Genomic DNA, 17,900 nt, shown 5'->3' with positions numbered 1-17,900 from the left:
CAATGGTTTTGTTTGCTTGTTCTGTAATCTTTTCTTAGGGTGAAAAGGGAACTGTAGGTGACCCTGGACCCAGAGGACCATACGGCTTGCCTGTAAGTTGCACGTAGTTTGTACACATCGTGCTTTTCATCACGCCTTGATTAAACGTTGTGTGCTTTATGACTGCTTTTCACCTAGCAATACAATTATTTGGAAAAAGGCAAAGATAGATAATAATCCCTGACAGTGCAAGGTCACTGGTCTGCATCGCAGACTTAGATTTCTACCTATTCACATGGTCATGCAAAAGTAATGAAACAGACCTGACATGAACCAGCAAGAGAGAGGAAATCCAGAATGCGAGTGCTCCTGTTTCTGCAGCCTGTGGCCATCAGCTGTCTGGGGACCATGCAAGAGTGGCAGGAGGTCAGGATGAACAGTGGAAAGGTGTGATTTTCTTAATGTCAGTAAACTGCTTGGATTTCCGTGCTGCAAGGCTACTGCACCATTATATTTTTGTTTTGTTTGACACTTCAGAGACCAGTTTTGTTTTAATTTCTGTGTGTGGTGTGTGCTCAGAAGCAATTTCAGAAGTTCATTGTTGATCATTCATAGGTGGAGATGGTATGCTTCAAATCAACCATTTAAATGATATCATCCGTTTCTAAAATATGAGTGAGAACTTCCTTTGGCCTAACGAGGATAGCCCCAATAAAATCAGCTGACTTACTCTGTTTACTTTGCTGATAACTGGGTCAGGTGTGTACACATACATGTCTGTTCCATACTTTGACACAAGAAAGGCCATGTAAATGTGCTTGGCCAGGCACAACCAGCCTTTGCAAGAGACCTGCGATGTTTCCATACCCTCTCTAGTCTAATCTGTTTGATTAATTAATTTAAGCTGGAATACAGACTCGTGGTTTAATTGGATCCATTTAATTGGATCAGGAGTCAATGACTAGAGACAGTTTTCAGGCTCCGTGGAGTGTTAAATTAGCTTGCAGTGCATGTTTATCTGAGGGTCACTTTTGCGAGTTAAATTAAAAAAAAAAATCCAATTTCTGTTTCCCCTTCCTGTGAACTAAAAATGAAAAATGATAGGCTTTCTGTATTTTTAGCTTGCTCCTGGAATCTGCATACAAACATAATTTTACAGTCAAGCAAAATTTTACAGTCAAGTTATCAGTTCCTGGAAATGTTAAACACTGACAGAAATGTCCTTCACTAACGGCAATGCTGCGTGTACAGCCTTAGCAACATGGGGTACCACTGTATAGAGGGATCGCAGAAGTCGGCCATCCAGGCGGCCGATGGTATCACAGCTTAGGGACACTAATTTAGTTTATATGGTTCTTTGGCAGGGCAAAGATGGCGAGCCTGGCCTTGATGTAAGTAATATGTATGACCAATACACTCTTAATGGTAGGTAAGCGTCTTTCAAGAAATAGCTTACTGAGCGTTATACCTTTGTTTCCATTTAGTGTGCATGCAGTACATACAAAGAGTGTGCAAAATGCTGCATTTGCTCTGTCTCTATGATAAAGAGGACAAAGATTATGCAATATATGGCCCTTATCGACAGACCCCACCAGATACAGTGCTTAGTAATACAAGTAGTTGGTCCCTTGGAACTCAATAGGCTGAAAAACTGTGCTTGGTAAGAAAATATTCAGACTTGTGACTCAGCTGTAGAAGCACAAGGAGTCACTAACATCTGGTTAAGTAAATTTACCCTAATTAAAGAGAATAATTCCATAACCTGTAAGGGATACATTTCAAAATATAGGCTCTTTCTTCGGCATGCTGAAAAGACTTACTGAAAGCCTTTTCCTCTAGTCCTACACTGAAACCTCTAACTTGGAGGAGTCTTTTCCAGAATGTACATATGCTACATAGCATGGACTATTGCCATTTTGAGTGATATGATTTCTTTCCATTGCTGGCAAAATGACTTACTTGTCTCACAGGCTCTTGTGTGCATGCATGTGTGCACACATAACACACATATACATACAAAGCATGTAGTGAAATCATCTTTTTTTATGTTTTCCAAGAGTATTTGAAAGCTTAACCTGCATGTGACTAAAAGTCGACCTATCTTTGTCCATTTTGTTTTTATAGGGTTTCCCCGGTCCTCGAGGAGAAAAGGGTGATATAGGAGAAAAGGGAGAAAAGGTGACCACAGTGTTATTAACTGTTGCTTGATTCCTCAGCCTAGTCAGTTCTGCTGTCTTTATGCTATAAATTGTCCCATTAAAACTTATCTTTGTTTCTACTGTGTGCCAAAAGGCAGGTCACAGATACATGCTAAGCAAAATCATGAAAACCCACAAAAATTTAGGCACAGAACTAGTAATATCAACATGTCCTAAAGCACAGCTTGTTTTTAGGCTCATTTTCTCCAATCCATCCTACACTTGCTGAAAATCCTTGTCAGCCTGAAATTTTTAATGCAGACATCACTGAAATGTGTCATTGTGGTAGTAATTTTATACTGAAGACCCCAGCTCTGTTCCTTGGCAGTATTTGCAGTATAACTGTTGATCCTAGTGTACCATGCCTGTACACACTACCTGTCCCACACCAAATGGATAAGGACAGGAACTCTTTCAATTTTTATTTTTGGCAATGTGTCTTATTTACAATTAAGTACTTCGTGATACTTGTGGATTTAAATTGAATCATATATTCAACCGTTCTGGTAAACCAGCTAGACAGTGAAGTTAACAGAAACAGCCTAACTTCATTTTCACTGTCCAGACGCAGTGACTTGGAAATATGTTTAGTAAAAAGCAATTTAGGACTAAATGCATGCAGACAAAGCTCATGAGCAAATCTATCCTATTTCTAATCACCACAGAACCCAGTTACTAAAACTGCTGAATTAGCACTCACAGCAAGCCACTTTATATAAAAGTCCATACACACAGCAGGTGATTTTTCTAGTTCAGATTTTTGCCTAGCTAACATGTACAGGGTTATACCAGGTCCACGTCCCATCACGGTTTCTTAAACAAGAAACAGGGTTAAAAAGTCACCATGGCTGTTTGAATTCACCTCCTTTTCTTGATACTGTCAGGCAAAACAGTTCCCAGTGCATTGGTAAGGGTACTATGAAATGTATCCTTCCCTTCTGTCCCTTGTTATACTGCTTATTTTGAGCTCAGAGATCACTGGTAAGGCACTGATTTGGCAGAACTACTGTTGCTTAAGCAGGTGCTCTATGAATATTATAAAGGCAGGGTCTGACCTGGCAGAGTAATCACAATGAATGGCGAGCTCTTGCTTGCTGTGAAAGACTACAGGTCTGTCTGTCACAAGCGAACAGCTTGTCTTTTTGAGAGCGGTTATCAGTAGAAAGGTGTAACTGATAACTGCCAGCTCTGATAGATGACTGGCAAAATGGCCAGCCTGTGCTAAGTGGGAGTTAGAGTAGGTGCCAAATGGAATGAGCTTAACAGTATGTTCTCATACTGGGATGCATTAGAAGGGTTGCGTCCAGAAGATTAAAATAAGTTATTACCCCTCTTTAATCAATCCTGGTGAGGTTGCTTGAATACTGCAGATGGTATTTTGATCTTCCCAGTTCAAGAAAAACCTGAGAAATTTGAGAGGAAGAAGGCTACCAAGCTGGCAGGGGCCTGGGGCATACGCAACCAACAGAAGAGGTTAAAGGAGGTGGACTGGCTTAGTCTGACAAAGAGGAGGCCAAACTACTTGAAGGGGAGATACAAAGATGATGGAGCAAAACTATTCTAGGTAACGGCAAATGGGAAAAGACAGGACCACAAGCTGCTCCTGGGGGGTTCGGAGTGGCTATTAGGAAAACCTTGTTCGCTAGAAGGGCAGCACGGCACTGGGACAGTTTACCCAGAGAGGTAGCTGAACCCATGGAGGACTGCAGGACCTGGTCTGGTCTGACCTGATCTAGGGTCAGAAATCGTCCTGCTCAGGCTGGGAGGTTAGACTAGGCGACCTCCAGAAGTCTTTTCCAACCAGACCTTCTGAGTCTGTGTTTCCATGTACAGCTAGAGATAGGCAGACAAAATACAGGAAGAAAAGCTGGAAAGCTGGTAAAACAGCTGACTTCTATAAATATGGTACCATGTGAAAATGGAACAGCTGAGATTCTTGCCCTCAGGATGTAAAAATATTTTAATGTCCCAGAGTCCAGCATGCTGCTTTTGGGTATTAGTTCATTACTCCCAGAGACTGACTAAATAGCTCAAACACAGGACCTCCAGTTGCAAGGGGGCAAGGGAATTGTGTGTGGCCACAAGGCACGGTCAGGCCCTTTCTGGAGTTCAGTTGCGATTCAAGCTTCCTGTGGAGCCTTGTTCTCTTGGGCTGCAGGACAGGCAGTCTAGTCCTTCATCCCCCTAAAAATTCAGCAACAGGCGAAACCTGTTTCTTGAGGAGAATGCATGGGATAAGGTACTTAGCAAGTCTGACAGATATTTCAGAAACTATGTTATCGTACGGGCTTTCAGATTAAGAGGATTGCCAGGAAGTCTGTAGAGTAAAAACAAAGATGGAATCTCCGCCTTAAAAATTCTCAGAATATTCAAAGAAAATTAGAAGGCAAAGGAAGGTCTGTCTTAGTGAAAAATCAGGGAAGATAGAGTTGAGAACTCCATGAAGCAGACTTCTGTTGCACAGTTTTGACAGATTTTTTCCAGAAATGAGGGAATACTTGTATCTTGCAAGTAAACTGGTTTCACCAAAACCATCTTAGCTGCATCAATAGTTCCTTTTCCAAATGGAAGGCTGACTCTCAAAAGACACAAAGCAATGCAATTAATAGAAGCTTTCATTATAACAAATTTTCTCTGCTCTGACGTTTTTCCTTAAGTAAATTACTAATTATCTATGACCACATTGGTGTAACAGCACCCATTTCAATAGAGATAAAGCAGTTTACAAGTTGAGCATCCAGCTCGTGATTTCTTGGGTTTTAAATATTCCCTACAGCATTGGCTGTTAGACTGACATCGCAGAAGTTGAGATTAGTGAGTTTCTAGTTAAGAAACTTAATTCAAATTGCACTGCAAAAATACATATCATTACAAACATTCTGTTGAGAACCAGTGATGCTTGTTTTTTTCACAGACATGCTACAACAGGCAGGGAATAAATCTTTACTTCTTCAGTTTGAGATGAGTCCTAGACTGATGATCTTTATTTTAGCCTGTCAGTAGTTCTGCTACAGTGAAAGCAAGTCAGTGTTTGCATTATAATGTCTGCTTAACTTGGCTGTAAAAATAATTTTTAAAAGTGTTCTAGCTGTAATTACTCATATAAAATTATAGTCCAGGAGCACTCAGCACAAAAAAAGTTTGTACAATTGATTTTGTATTTTCAAGTTGTATGAATAGGAAAAAAAAAATCCTTTTAAAAAGGAATAACCTTTAACAAAAGGTAGAGATTGTGTTGTGGGGAGAGGGAGGGAAGGGGGGCCCTGATCCCAAATGTGCAGTTGTGTCTCTTGTTATAAATATTGACAGAGGAGTATGATGTATCACAACAGTGGCTGGAAAGGCCACTGGTTTTCCACCTGGGGGAAAAAGGCCCATCCTTTTCTCCCTACACTCTGCATTTATGAAAATCTGTGCATGTGAGGATTGGAGATTGTTCCAACCATAACAGCGTTACAGAAGTGCCACAACTTTGTATTTTTGTCGGCACTGAGGAAGGGCAGGAAGGAATTTTTTTTAATCTTCATCAGCTGTAGATTCTCTGTATCTTCTGTGGATCTCTATAGTTCAGGCTAAGGAGGTGAAGATTAAGAAACAAGAACTCAGTCTGTGGAAAAAGTAGTAAAGTACTCAGGAAATCCAGACTATTCTCTACTCAGATGACTGCTGCGTTGCTTTGAATAAGATCATGGGTTTGCCCTGCAGAACTGGAAGTTTAAATAGTTATCTTATGACTTGTAACACAACAAGTTAAAGAAATATGAGTCCTAAAGATATAGAAAAGAGTCAGAAACCAAACTGTTCTGTCCGTTTTCAGAATAATTTTTGGAGTATGTCCATGCTCTGTGCTTGCATACACTCACAGCAAATAATTGGTGTTACACTGAGCACAAATAACATGAGATTTGACCCTGAAACTGTTGGGCTTCTGTGCTACTCTGTCATGTTTGTAGGTTTCAGATGAAAACTTAGCCAATTTACAGTTCCTGACTGGTGGGGATTGTTTTACATCACAATCTTATAATTTGGTAAAGAAGGGTAACGTTTGGGTAAAGAAGGGTAACGTTTGGGTTGCTGTTTTCCTAATATTGTCCTGCGACTTTTTGGCACACAGAAAAGATAGACAAGAAACTTTGTTCCAATCGTGTCATGAATGCAGTATGTTTTGTTCATGGAAAAGATATTTTCATTTGAAAGTGTCAAGTATGCTATGATATTAAATGAATAACGTGCTTTCCTTCCTTTTTAAAATATGATATAGCTAATTATTTTTAATTGTGTAAAAATGGTTTTTCTCTCTTGTTAATGGATTAAGTCTTTCTGTACTGGTGTGGAACTAGTTAAATGTCTATTTACTATGCTTCACCAAAATCCATCTGTCTTTCCAAAGGGGCATTCCTTCCTTCTCCTTCTACCTTCATTCCTTACAATTCCTCTGTCTTTTTTACCCTTTTCCTCACAAATTAAATCCTCCCAATAGCCACAACCTCGCTTGCTGGTTCTCCAATGTCATACTAATTTTCCTATGACTATTTTTCCCATTTCTTTGTGATATTCCTGATTTACTCATCCTTCCTATCCCATTTTTTACAATCCTAGTCCAATTTGTTTCATTTTTTTTAACAGAACCTTTTTTGATTTTTGTGAAATTGAGAGCAAACCTGAAACTCATTTACCATTGTGATCAACTGGTGTGAAATCAATTATAAAATGAACGCTCTAAAGATCTTACACTGCTTGAAGGTGAGGTCATCTTTGCAGGTAGCTTTGTTGAGGGGAGTCAACTCATTTCCATGAGTAATGAAAGCATTGGAAGTTTTACATTTAAAAAGAAAACTCTGTGTGAAATCAAAGGACTGAATCTCAGTAAAATAAGAAGATGAAACATTGCCTGCAGTAGAGAGAACATTTAAATGTTGGAATATTTAAATAATCTAATTATCATTTCTGACTACTTTATGATACCAAGACATTATGAAATCATTGAAAGTGTTACAGCACCTCTCCATCAAGCAGTTTGAATGTTTTGATTCCTGTAACAGGGTTTGAAACGGTGGTGTTGTATTTGGAGTGACAGGAGCGCACCCTCAGTGATGTCTGTGGGTGTCTGTGGACACCACTGAGAACAGGATTTGTCCCAAACTCTTAGCAGAGTGCAAAGGGTCACTTCAGCAAAGGATGCTCCAGGCCAAGTTCACCCTTGACGTGACACCATAGAGGTCGATAGAATTTAGCTAGAGACCAGCTGTCCCTGCAAAGCATCCGTGCCACAGGTCTTTTTTAGAGAGACTATGCCGATGGACTCTGCTCTTGCAAAGTTACTTCGGACTAGTGACAAATCTTCTAGGGAAGCTGATAAATTCAGCTTAATGTGCATGTGCACGTCAGTACTATCACTTAGAACAAATAGGAGACCTCTTATTTTGGACTGTGGATTGGGGGGATTTGCAGATTTGCCTCTCTCTCAAGAAATCAATGATTTCAAGCTGTGTTCTAGGATTCAAAACTTTCGTAATATTGATATGAAATACCAACACAAACTAATACCGACTGATTGCAGTTCTTGCTTGTGATCATATAATTTATTTTTCCACATAATGCACCATCCAAACCAGAACACAGTGGTAAGTGTCCTTTCAGCTCTCCATTGGCTTAAAAAGAAAAACCCAAACTTTTAAACCAATCTTTCTTTAATTTTTTTTCCAAAAGAATGAAACTTGTTTTATCCAAACCATTGTATCCACAGGGGGAAAAGGGAAAGAAAGGCAAAAAGGGGCCTAAAGGGGAGAAAGGAGAACAGGGTGCTCCTGGATTAGATGCACCTTGCCCATTGGTACGTCTCACTTGTGTATTGGACAATCGATCGTCCTGCTGTAGACTGATGGAATAAGAAATGAGGGGAGAGGAACAAGCACCAGCTACTCTGTCACCTGCTACCCTTTATTAATGCAGCCTTATCTCAAGTTCTGGCAAATTCTGGAGCAGACTTTGTCAACCTCCTAATTTGGTTTAAAGCACCAGACTTAGGACCTTCAGGCTAAATTTGTGGGGTTTGTTGGTGTTTGTTTTAATGAATTTCTGCCAAACATGTTGGAAAGGAACCAAATTTGGGATGTGCAGAGTCAGTGCCCCACAGGTTAAAATCACACCACAGCTGTCAGCTTGCTCCTCTTTCCTCTCTGTTGTTATTTGTTCGCTCCAGCTAAGTCAATACTGAAGGCATTTCCTTGACAGTAACATTGCAAGTTAATCTTTACAAACAGGGATTCCGTGGAATTAAGGGGGAAAAAGGGGAGCCAGGCCAGCCTGGCCTGGATGGGCTGGATGCCCCTTGCCAATTGGTACAGTATTTCTCTTTCCTACCAACCCTGCATGCGGTTCCTTTGTTTGTAGTCAGCCATTCTCAATGTAAAGTAATGTTTTTCTGAGCTGACTTTACATTATTCACATAACACATGCATGTGCATGAATGAACCAGCTGCTTCACTGATCATAACCGCAGTGAGAAAACACACGTTTTTGTTGACACCTCAAACCTAACTCTCAGCAGTTTGTTCCTACATCACATGGCAATTTATAAGTTTGTGTCCTTCCTACATTTTCCCTGAGAATCGTCGGTTTGTTATTTTCCTCACAAAATACCCATTGCCTTACTCACCCTGAACGCAAGTCTTTCTAGAAATCCAGCACTATGTCCACTTCTAATCAAGTCTGATGACTTTCGCCTGCACTGGCTCAGTTCTTCACCCTAGCCTGTCCCAGAGCTACTCTGCACCCTGGACTTCCTTTCAAATCCATGCAGTCTTAGGTGCATGTTTTCAGGATTTGGCCAAAATGAGAGTCATGTGCAGAATGATGTAAATATTATTTCTAAAAATCAAGTCATAGGTTTCCAGTAAGCCAAGCTGGAGCCTAAACTCCCAGACCTTACACAAGTAATATTTTTGGTGTCTGGCCTGTTCATAAAATAGTATTCAAACAGATCTGGAAATGAAAAGCTTACCTGAGGTTTGTAAGAAGATAACGGTCTGCAGCCCAAACCCTCACTGTCTTTGTTATTTAACGTCTTCAATTTAATGGTCTTACCCTTGGAACTTACCTTCCTGGAATACACACAACACTCCCCACCCTATGTTAGCATGAATTCAAGTTCCCACCTATACTAAAATGCTACTTGTTGACCCTCTCCCTTGTACCAATCTGGCAACAGTTATTTTTATTTAACGGCAAAGTAAGTTTAAATTCTTTTCCATTTACAAAAAGAAAAAAAAAAAAAGAACAGTACATACACATTTCCTCTTAAAGATACAAGGAAGATTTTCTTTTTAATTGTTCGCAGAAAAATTTGATCTGCATGTTCTGATATTGTTTGGTGGTTAAGCACGGTTCTCTAAGATGAATGTTAAATTAAGTAGATTTTATTTCAACTATAGCGCTTCTAATTTGAAGTCAATGGATTTTAATCTTAAATACATAGTCCATTAAGATTATTCCATAGTCCATTTTGTTTGCTTCCAATTAATGGTAACCATATCTCATATTTTGTTGGGGATAATCAAGCATGCTTTTGTAATTTAAAAATGTTTCTCTGTATTATCATTTATATCTGGAGATTCACTAACAAACAATGGATGAAAAATATTCTGTTTATAGGTAATTACTAGAATAAGCTGCTAAGCAAACAGCACTGTTTCTTGCTTTAGGCAGCAAGCTGTTCCCATCAGATTACATGCAATCACATTCAAAAATTCTCATTAACCACTATCTTCACATGTAAATTCACATAATAGGCATTGTTATTCTATATTCTAACAAATGTCAAGGCCTGATCTTTTTTTCTGCTCATTTATAGTCTAGTTACATGATACGTGCTCCTAATTCTGAGCATGTAACTCTCTGGATAAGCCCTGTATAGCCATGTAAGTTGGAATTAGTTCCATGAAAACCAGTATGACTGTGGTCAAAAGTTGGCTCTGATCTTAGTGGATGCATGGAGATATGTGAAAGTAGGGTGACGACAGAAAAGAAATGAAGTGACTTCCACTAACGTAAGAAGAAATTAGATGGCCATATTGTCTAAGCGATAAAATAATCAGTGCTGCTGTACTGCCCTGTTCCCACCACTGATGTTTTCTTCCACTGTGTCACTTGAGGTATGTTCAGGCCTTAAGATTTTGCTGCTTCATTCAAAAGCTAAGAATGAAAGTGAACAGAAAAGATCCTATTCCAATTTGAGTCTTGCTACCTTATCATTGGGTTAACTTTGTACTAGGGGCCAATACCCTCCAGATAAAAGTGATAATATTTTTTTGCTCATTGAACTTGTACATTCAGCTACAGATTGTTGTGAATAACAGATTATATTTTAAATATATGCAGCCTGAGCTCTAACAGCAATAAGAAACTGATGAAGATGTTCTAATGATTTAGGGAAAACCAAATCTTTATGGCAGAGAGGTGCACATATGTATTTACAGTGTAAACCTTCTCTCCTTTGGCTTTTCCTTCACCTTGAGAACAAGAGAGGAAATAAGTTAGGAACTGGTAGCTACTTACTAGATAAAAAGTCAGAGCTGCTTCAGCTGTTCTAACAGATATTGATGGAATATCTATCCTATCAAACTTAAGAATGTTCTTTTTTTTTTTTTTTTTTTTTTCCTTCTCCCCTCCTCTCGAAACAGGGTCCCGATGGATTACCAATGCCTGGCTGTTGGCAAAAGGTAGGATGGGCAGAGCTTTTTCTTTTCAGGGGCAGTACGTCCTTGGCACACAGAAAAGCCTGTCACAGTCATACTGAACAGTATCAGGATATACTTCAGAGCCTCTTAGACAGATGTATGCAGCAATGCAAAATAAGACCTCTGCATGGCAGTAGTGGGTGTGATGAGGTTGTAATACATGTAGAAGTAATAACTCATTGAGGCAGTATTGTAGGAACAGTTGGCATTAGACTTCTGGAAAGTCCAAGACTTTTCTCTTTCATATGAAGACTCACACATCCTTTGGTTTCTGCACATGATCACTGCTTCCCATTCTTTATAAAAGCTCATGGATATGGGATTTCTATCAAATATTTATATTGATCTATTATATTATTTTTCCGGGATACCTAGAAGAACAGTGCATCCTGCCTTCCTCTTTGCCTTACCTTTCTATTCCTCAATACATTCTCCTGGTTGTTATGTTGTATGCTAATGTTAACTAGCAACATTATTTTAGTAAAGATTTAACCTACACAGTGCTAGATTTTAAAACATAGCATTCAAAATAATGTAGGTGGAGGGATACTGGCGTATAATACATTAGAAAACATAAAGCATAAGTGAAATCCTGGGTGCATTTATCTCTGAAGAATAGCTGGTGCTGAGGAATAACTATCTGCATTTGCAACTCTACCATATCTATGTATTTGGAATAGAAATCTGAAATACTGATTTACTAATTTGATTAATCTGTATCTCTTTTTGTCTCTGCAGTGATGAATCTAACCTTACAAGCATGAAGTTGTGTATATAGTGCTCCACTTTTTGTATTTATAGCTGAAAACTGAAAATTCGATTTTACAAGTCTGAGATATGTTTACATGTAGCTGCTTCTACTTGTTTGCAATAGTCCATTTGTACATCTTTTTTTCACTTACACCTGCAGTTAGATGATATATAACTGCAGGGTAAACCTGCAAAGATTCTCTCTCTAATGAGAGAGAGATCTCAATACAACGATCAATAATAGAAATCTGATTATTTCTGTAAATTCTTATATTTTGGCTTGTGGACCTGCATGGACAATGAGTGCCACGAACTAGTTTACAAGAAATTGTGACCAAATAAGAGCAAAATGCTATCAAATGTACTGTACCAGTTGCTGTTGGAGTTTACTGACTTGGCTTCCATGTCTATCTTAAACACTTCACTGATTCATGCCACCATATCTGCTTGTATGGACTAAAAGCATGAGTTTGTGTGCCAAACCTGCTTGTTGTATGATCATGTCACGTGCTAAATGGCTGCTCGTGGTGACCTTTGATTCCAGCTTCTGAATCATTTCCTTTTGTCATCTCAAGGGAGTCACACCATGGCTTATCGCTAAAAAGAGATAAACCAGAGGAGGATAGAAAGAGGCCTTGAATTTTTGGGGAATAGAGTTCCAGCTGCAGGTGGATGGCTTCCAGTCTTGCGGGTCACCTGGCCCCTTTGATCAAAGAGGGTCCCGCCTGTTAATCAGCATCGGTTTGCCTTGCACTGCTCACGGTCGTGAAGACATTCACGATAGGCCCTGTCGAGTCCTTAATCAAGAAGGAAAGAAGTTTGAAGAAGAAACCAGACTTCTCTGTGGGTTGTTTGAAGAGGTTACAGAGGTGCTGCAGGGATCATTTGATGGCAGACACCGCCTGAGACCAGAAGCTTCTCAACCTTACTCAAGGATGGACAGAGTATGTGCTCTGCATATTGTATTTTGGGACTGCTGGAGGAAAAAGCATTCTTGAGGCGGGGATGAATCGGAACATCCTCTGGAGGAGGAGGATAATGGAACTGACCAGAGACATATGTACCATGGTGTGGTTTTCAGGTGATTCAGTTTAAATTACACAAAACTAGCTGAACTTCGCTGCAGAATTTTGGAAGCTATGGTTAATTTTGTTTCCTTTTCCCATAACTGTTGCCATAAAGGATGCATTTCAATGATCTATTCAACATTTGTGATGATGGCATTGAAGAAAATGCTTCAAGCCATGTGTTCATCTTGTTTCAGTATTAACAGTTTTTATTTCAGAGTCTTTGAAGCCTTTAAGTCTAAAAAAGAATTTATTTTTGTGTTTCACAGACTGATTTATTCATCTTGTTCTTTTTCTGCTGTTACAGTGACCTTAGTGGACATTATTACTCAAAAAACATTGGAGAGAAACAAGTCTGTGTGATTACCACTGCATACTTGTCATCGCGCTACACTGTTAAAGGTGTCGATATTTCTCCATTTCTGTTCAGATGACTAGCTTTCTAGAGAAAGATTGGCAAAGTTTTGCTTCTCCACTTTTTTTATTGCTATAAATACTTAATTTGTGCACATTTGTAGTTTTTGCCACAAGGTATTTTTTCCAGTTTTGAGTCTTCATATGGTGCACTGTAGTTAGTTTGAGAGACTAGTTTATGAGAAATGGTGCCATATTTGGCAGATGGAAATTCTTTTTATATCACTTCCGTTCCTAGTGTATAGCAGGAGGATCACAAACTTTTTTAGTTACTTTTCTGAGAGTTGTCTTTCATATGTAGACCAAAACTAACGTTGAGGAAGGCAGCCTGTCTCCATCCATGTGCAGGCACCTTGCCCTTCTTGGAATGCACATTCTCGCTTGCTCCATCATTTCTAAATTGCGTGAAGATGCGGACCTGCTGTGGTTGCACTTTTCATATTGCTTCACAATTTCAGATCAATGGAAATGCCACTATAATGCAACCTTTCACTTTGCTAAATCTTTGTTGTCATTTTGGTATATCAGAGACAAAACCAGCTTTGCACTGGGGAAAATCTTCCACAGATTTTTTAAACTAATAATTAATGTAGTGGCGTCCATCTAGTAGTACCTTACAAATAAAAACAAAATTCCAACACTATATAGATACATATACTGAATATACATATTCTTACTGCTCAGTTCCATCTTTTCAATAGTAAGAAATAAACAAGTGTTCAGAGATGTGAGGAAAAAAGTTTTTCTGTGCTTAAATTTTCAGAGATGCAAGTATTAACCTGTTTGAATAATCATGATTACAGTAGTAAAAGCCTTCACATGGAATAGACTGAATATAAAGTGTTAATAATCAGAGTGCTACAGCAGTAATGTGAATGAGGGACTTCCCAGAAAGGGGACAAGAGCAGCACCATGTAAGCCCTCCAACTTGCCAGTTTTAGTCTGCTTGTTTAAGAAGCACTATCGCAAAAAAACAACAGGCTGAGGAGCAAGCTGCCCACCTAACAGAAGAGTCTTTTATGCCTATGTCCTGACTCGGTACATTTGGCTAGGTATATTATAGATGTGAAGACTGGAAGTTGAAGGTTTTTATAAAATATAAAATACTGGCAATCACACAGTAAGACGAAATATTTTTTAAATCTCCCGCAGAGTATTCAAAGGCAAAATCAAGTAGGATGTTTACTATCTGGCTAGATGTTTTAGCAATTCCATATTTAGAGTGTCCACAAACAACTCATTTAAGAAATAGCAACAAGTTAAAGAGCTATTAAATGCATGCTGTCATTAGCACTTTCATATTTTTTTAGATTTGTATATCTGTATTTTTAAACTGTCCTCACAGCATCCATTTCTGTCCTCATATGCATCAATAAAGCTAGCAGAAGCTTGGTTCATGATTTCTTCATTCAGGATATAATTATAGACACTATTGTTAAGCGTTAGTCAAAACTCAATTCTCCTTTAACTCCCTGACACTGAGACCCTGCTGAAGAAACACTTAAGCACCTTTATTCACTTTCTTTTCTGTCTTGTAAAGTAATTTCTTTATTTAACTCCCGCCAGGTAGGAATACTTTTTTTTCCCAAATAATCTTACTTAACTTTTTTAAGCTTCTCTATTGTTCAGTATCATGAAAGGTTCATTCCCTTTCAATGACCATGGGTGAACAGCAGATAAACAATTTAATTTGACAGGCTAAACTACATTTATAGATTTGACTTTAATATTTGCATCTCAGAGATTGACTTGAAATGAAAACTAACAGTATCTAGAAAAGTTGCATGTTCAGTACAAGAAAAAAAGAATTGTGTTTAATGTTTCATCAAGAAAAGCACCCTGTGAAGACTTGCAACATGTTTATTTTGTTTAAAAAGCAACTATTTTTGGTGCTAGTATATCTTTTTTCTTTTGATGGCAAAGCTACAGTTTGAACCACCTGTGTGGTGTTGTATCTTTTAGTCGCATTCCTCCAAATAGATATGATTTGTTTTGTTTAGTTTGTGACAGGAACAGTAGTTCCTCTACCAGTCTTTTCAGTTGTAGAAATGTGTAGTGGTATTAGTCTACACAGTTTCTATATCCCTGACTTTTTCAGGTATGATTAATTCTTGTTTCTTTGAGAGTTTTCAGTATTTGTTTCATACCAAGTTTTGTAATCATCTGTTACTCCAGTGTATTATAACCACACTGTGCAGAAGTCCTGCTACAGAAGCAGCAAGTCTTTTAAGCACTGTATGGAATATGTCTGACATACATGGTCCTTGTCTTCATATTCATAGATTAGCTATGGAGAATCTTTCTTTCAGGATGCTTTGGACACCTTTTTATTTTTTCCTGAGGTAAAGCATGAAATGTTAATTCATGGAACAATGATACAATGTATTTTTTTGATTTATATTTTTATTTATTGCTGATTTTGATGTCACGTTCTGATAGTGTAGCAAGGCAGAATGACACTCTTCATCCAGCTGCTTATATATTCTTCTAGTCTACCATGTTAAGTAGTATGAATGAGTTTCAGAATGATCAAATCCATATACGTCCACGTGTGTAAAGTACAGTTTTAAAAGGGATAATTCTTAAGATTCATGTACAGTGTGGAAAGTTAGCATTGGCTCCACTGAGTGTTACGCTCGTGGAAGAGTGCACGTCGGCATCAGTTACGCCAGCAGAAGAGACGATGCAACCCTAAATGAGACGAGCAGACCTTCGGTCCTTGTGGGAAGGTGGTGCTGCGTAAGGCTGGGGGCTGCGTCAGGAGAAGTTGGTTCGGATCCTGGATCCCGTTGGGATTTAGAAAGAGCCGTCCCACTGACTGCCACAGAACCAGGATTGTAAACCTGGGCTCAGCCATGCAAGGCTCATCAATTGGCTGTGCCTCCCTTTCCCCAGCAATGAAATGGGGAGAGTGATGCATCCTTCCCTTGCAAAGCGCTTTTGAGACATGCAGAAGGAAGGACCCAGGTATTGTGCTTAGCAACAAGGGGATTATTACCAACTTCAACAGTGGGGTTTTGCCTAAATCAGGACCACTTCGGTGAGTAAGAACTGCAGGGATACTCCCAGTCTATTGAATGTGATGAAGATGTTCAAGGCATGCAGAAGTTGACCTTTCCTTTCAAGTTTCCTAATCCCTGCTGCTTGACCATCTTAAATTACATTTTAAAATCTCTGTATTTTACCTAATGGGAGACCTAAATTTTCACACTAGAGAGTCACACAAAACACGAGTATCTGCAAATATAGTGGTCAAAAGAAAGTAGGTTTTAGTCGTTGCAAAAAAATGATTCAATTTCAGTGACCAGAATTAAAACTAACACCTGATTTTTTTTTTTTTTCTTTCTGCAACTTGCTTTTATGGATCTGAATGTTGCTGTAATGTACAAATGAAGGTTTTCTTGCACCCTCTGTTATTGAAATATTTTACATGGTGGTTGGATTCATTAAATGCTGTTAGAAACAAGTGCCTGCCACCATCATTTCTGACAGAATTTGAAAAAGATACTCCACAAAACAAGTGGAGCTTGTATTTAAAAAAAGGATTTGGAGTGTTGTTTTTGTTTCATTTTGTTTTTAAATGCATCCAATTATCAATGCTGCTTGGAAATTGAATTTTCTTTGGAAAACAGGGGGCCTTAACTTAACCTGGGACCGTTAGTGTTTTACTTGTTTCTATTTAAAAAAGAAATTGTATGAATTTCCCAGATACCATTGGTACTTGCACACTTCTCTGAAGTATTATGAAGAGTTGGGTTGGTGGAAGAATGTTTTACATATTGTTAACATATATGTGGATATTCTTATATTATTGTACATGTTTGGGAAAATATCACACAACTTTAAAAATGTTACTAAGATGTATGTATCTGACTTTTTCCTTTGGAAAATATTATATATTTTTATTTGTATTTTTTACTTTTTTAAGTTCATCTATATGTGCCGTTATTTTTGTATTCCAAATGGTCTCATAAACGCAGTAGAAGAGATAAAAATACAAAGAAAAGTAATTTGGCAAGGATTACAATGCTTGGGGGGACAAAAACACATGGGTCAGTATCATATTATCAATAGTAGAAGTATTTTGAGTGTCTTAGCACTGTAAATATGTCACGAGACCTCTTTTGATGAGTAGCGTAAAGAATTGCAAGGTTTTAATCACCCATTTTAATTTGTTATTAATTACCACTTTCTTGTGGCCTCTGGTCCTGACTTAATTGAACCCTATCAAACAGCATGCTTTTGTTTTTATTATTAAAATTTCTCCTTGTTTTTCAGTTGAATACTGTTTTGTTTTCTTTCAGTTTTGTACTTCGGGTTTTGTTTCTTGCTTGTGAGAAGTTGATCTTCAGAATTATTTTTACACTATTTATGATTTATTTTCATAATGTAAAAAGTGTGTAATTATTAAAATATTAATCCAACCATTGGTGCTGATTTTGCATAGTTATAAAGTTCTTAGTGTTGGTGCAAAAAGTTGTTCTAGTCTGTCTGGATTGGAAAAAGTGTGTGCTGCATTGTGCCAATCTGTAGTTTGAAATCTAGTGCAGGTCCTATCGGTCAGTATTCACATTCACACAAAAATCAGGGTCTTTGCAACATGTTCAATTTTCCTACAGCATGCAATAAAAAACCCCACCTCATTCTTCCTATTCTTAATGTGTCTTTTCCCTTCAAAGCCAAGTCCATTCAGTCATCTTTTCTAAACAGGCAGCACAGGCTATGGGCATCCACAAAAGTAAGGAAGGAAGAAA

General features: G+C 38.4%; 1 protein-coding gene and 1 long non-coding RNA gene across 6 annotated transcripts in view; one reads left to right on the top strand and one right to left on the bottom strand.

Moving 5' to 3' along the window:
- The window catches only part of COL25A1 (collagen type XXV alpha 1 chain), a 133,177-nt gene extending 115,748 nt beyond the window's left edge, over positions 1-17,429 (top strand). For 3 of the 5 annotated variants that reach the window (XM_030029264.2, XM_030029247.2, XM_030029228.2), the window contains 7 exons: positions 39-92; positions 1,344-1,370; positions 2,104-2,157; positions 7,793-7,801; positions 7,924-8,010; positions 10,859-10,897; positions 11,654-17,429. In XM_030029264.2, the coding sequence (XP_029885124.1) occupies positions 39-92; positions 1,344-1,370; positions 2,104-2,157; positions 7,793-7,801; positions 7,924-8,010; positions 10,859-10,897; positions 11,654-11,656 (273 nt within the window). In that variant the 3' untranslated portion in view covers positions 11,657-17,429. The remainder of the gene's footprint in view (positions 1-38; positions 93-1,343; positions 1,371-2,103; positions 2,158-7,792; positions 7,802-7,923; positions 8,011-10,858; positions 10,898-11,653) is intronic. The other 2 variants (XM_030029237.2, XM_030029254.2) reach the window with 2 other exon arrangements.
- The window catches only part of LOC115347691, a 46,132-nt gene that overhangs the window by 9,666 nt on the left and 18,566 nt on the right, over positions 1-17,900 (bottom strand). The gene's annotated exons all lie outside the window — the stretch shown is intronic.

The sequence above is a fragment of the Aquila chrysaetos genome, chromosome 1, assembly GCF_900496995.4.
Source record: "Aquila chrysaetos chrysaetos chromosome 1, bAquChr1.4, whole genome shotgun sequence".
Taxonomy (NCBI): Eukaryota; Metazoa; Chordata; class Aves; order Accipitriformes; family Accipitridae; genus Aquila; species Aquila chrysaetos.
This window is presented reverse-complemented; position numbering and strand designations above follow the sequence as displayed.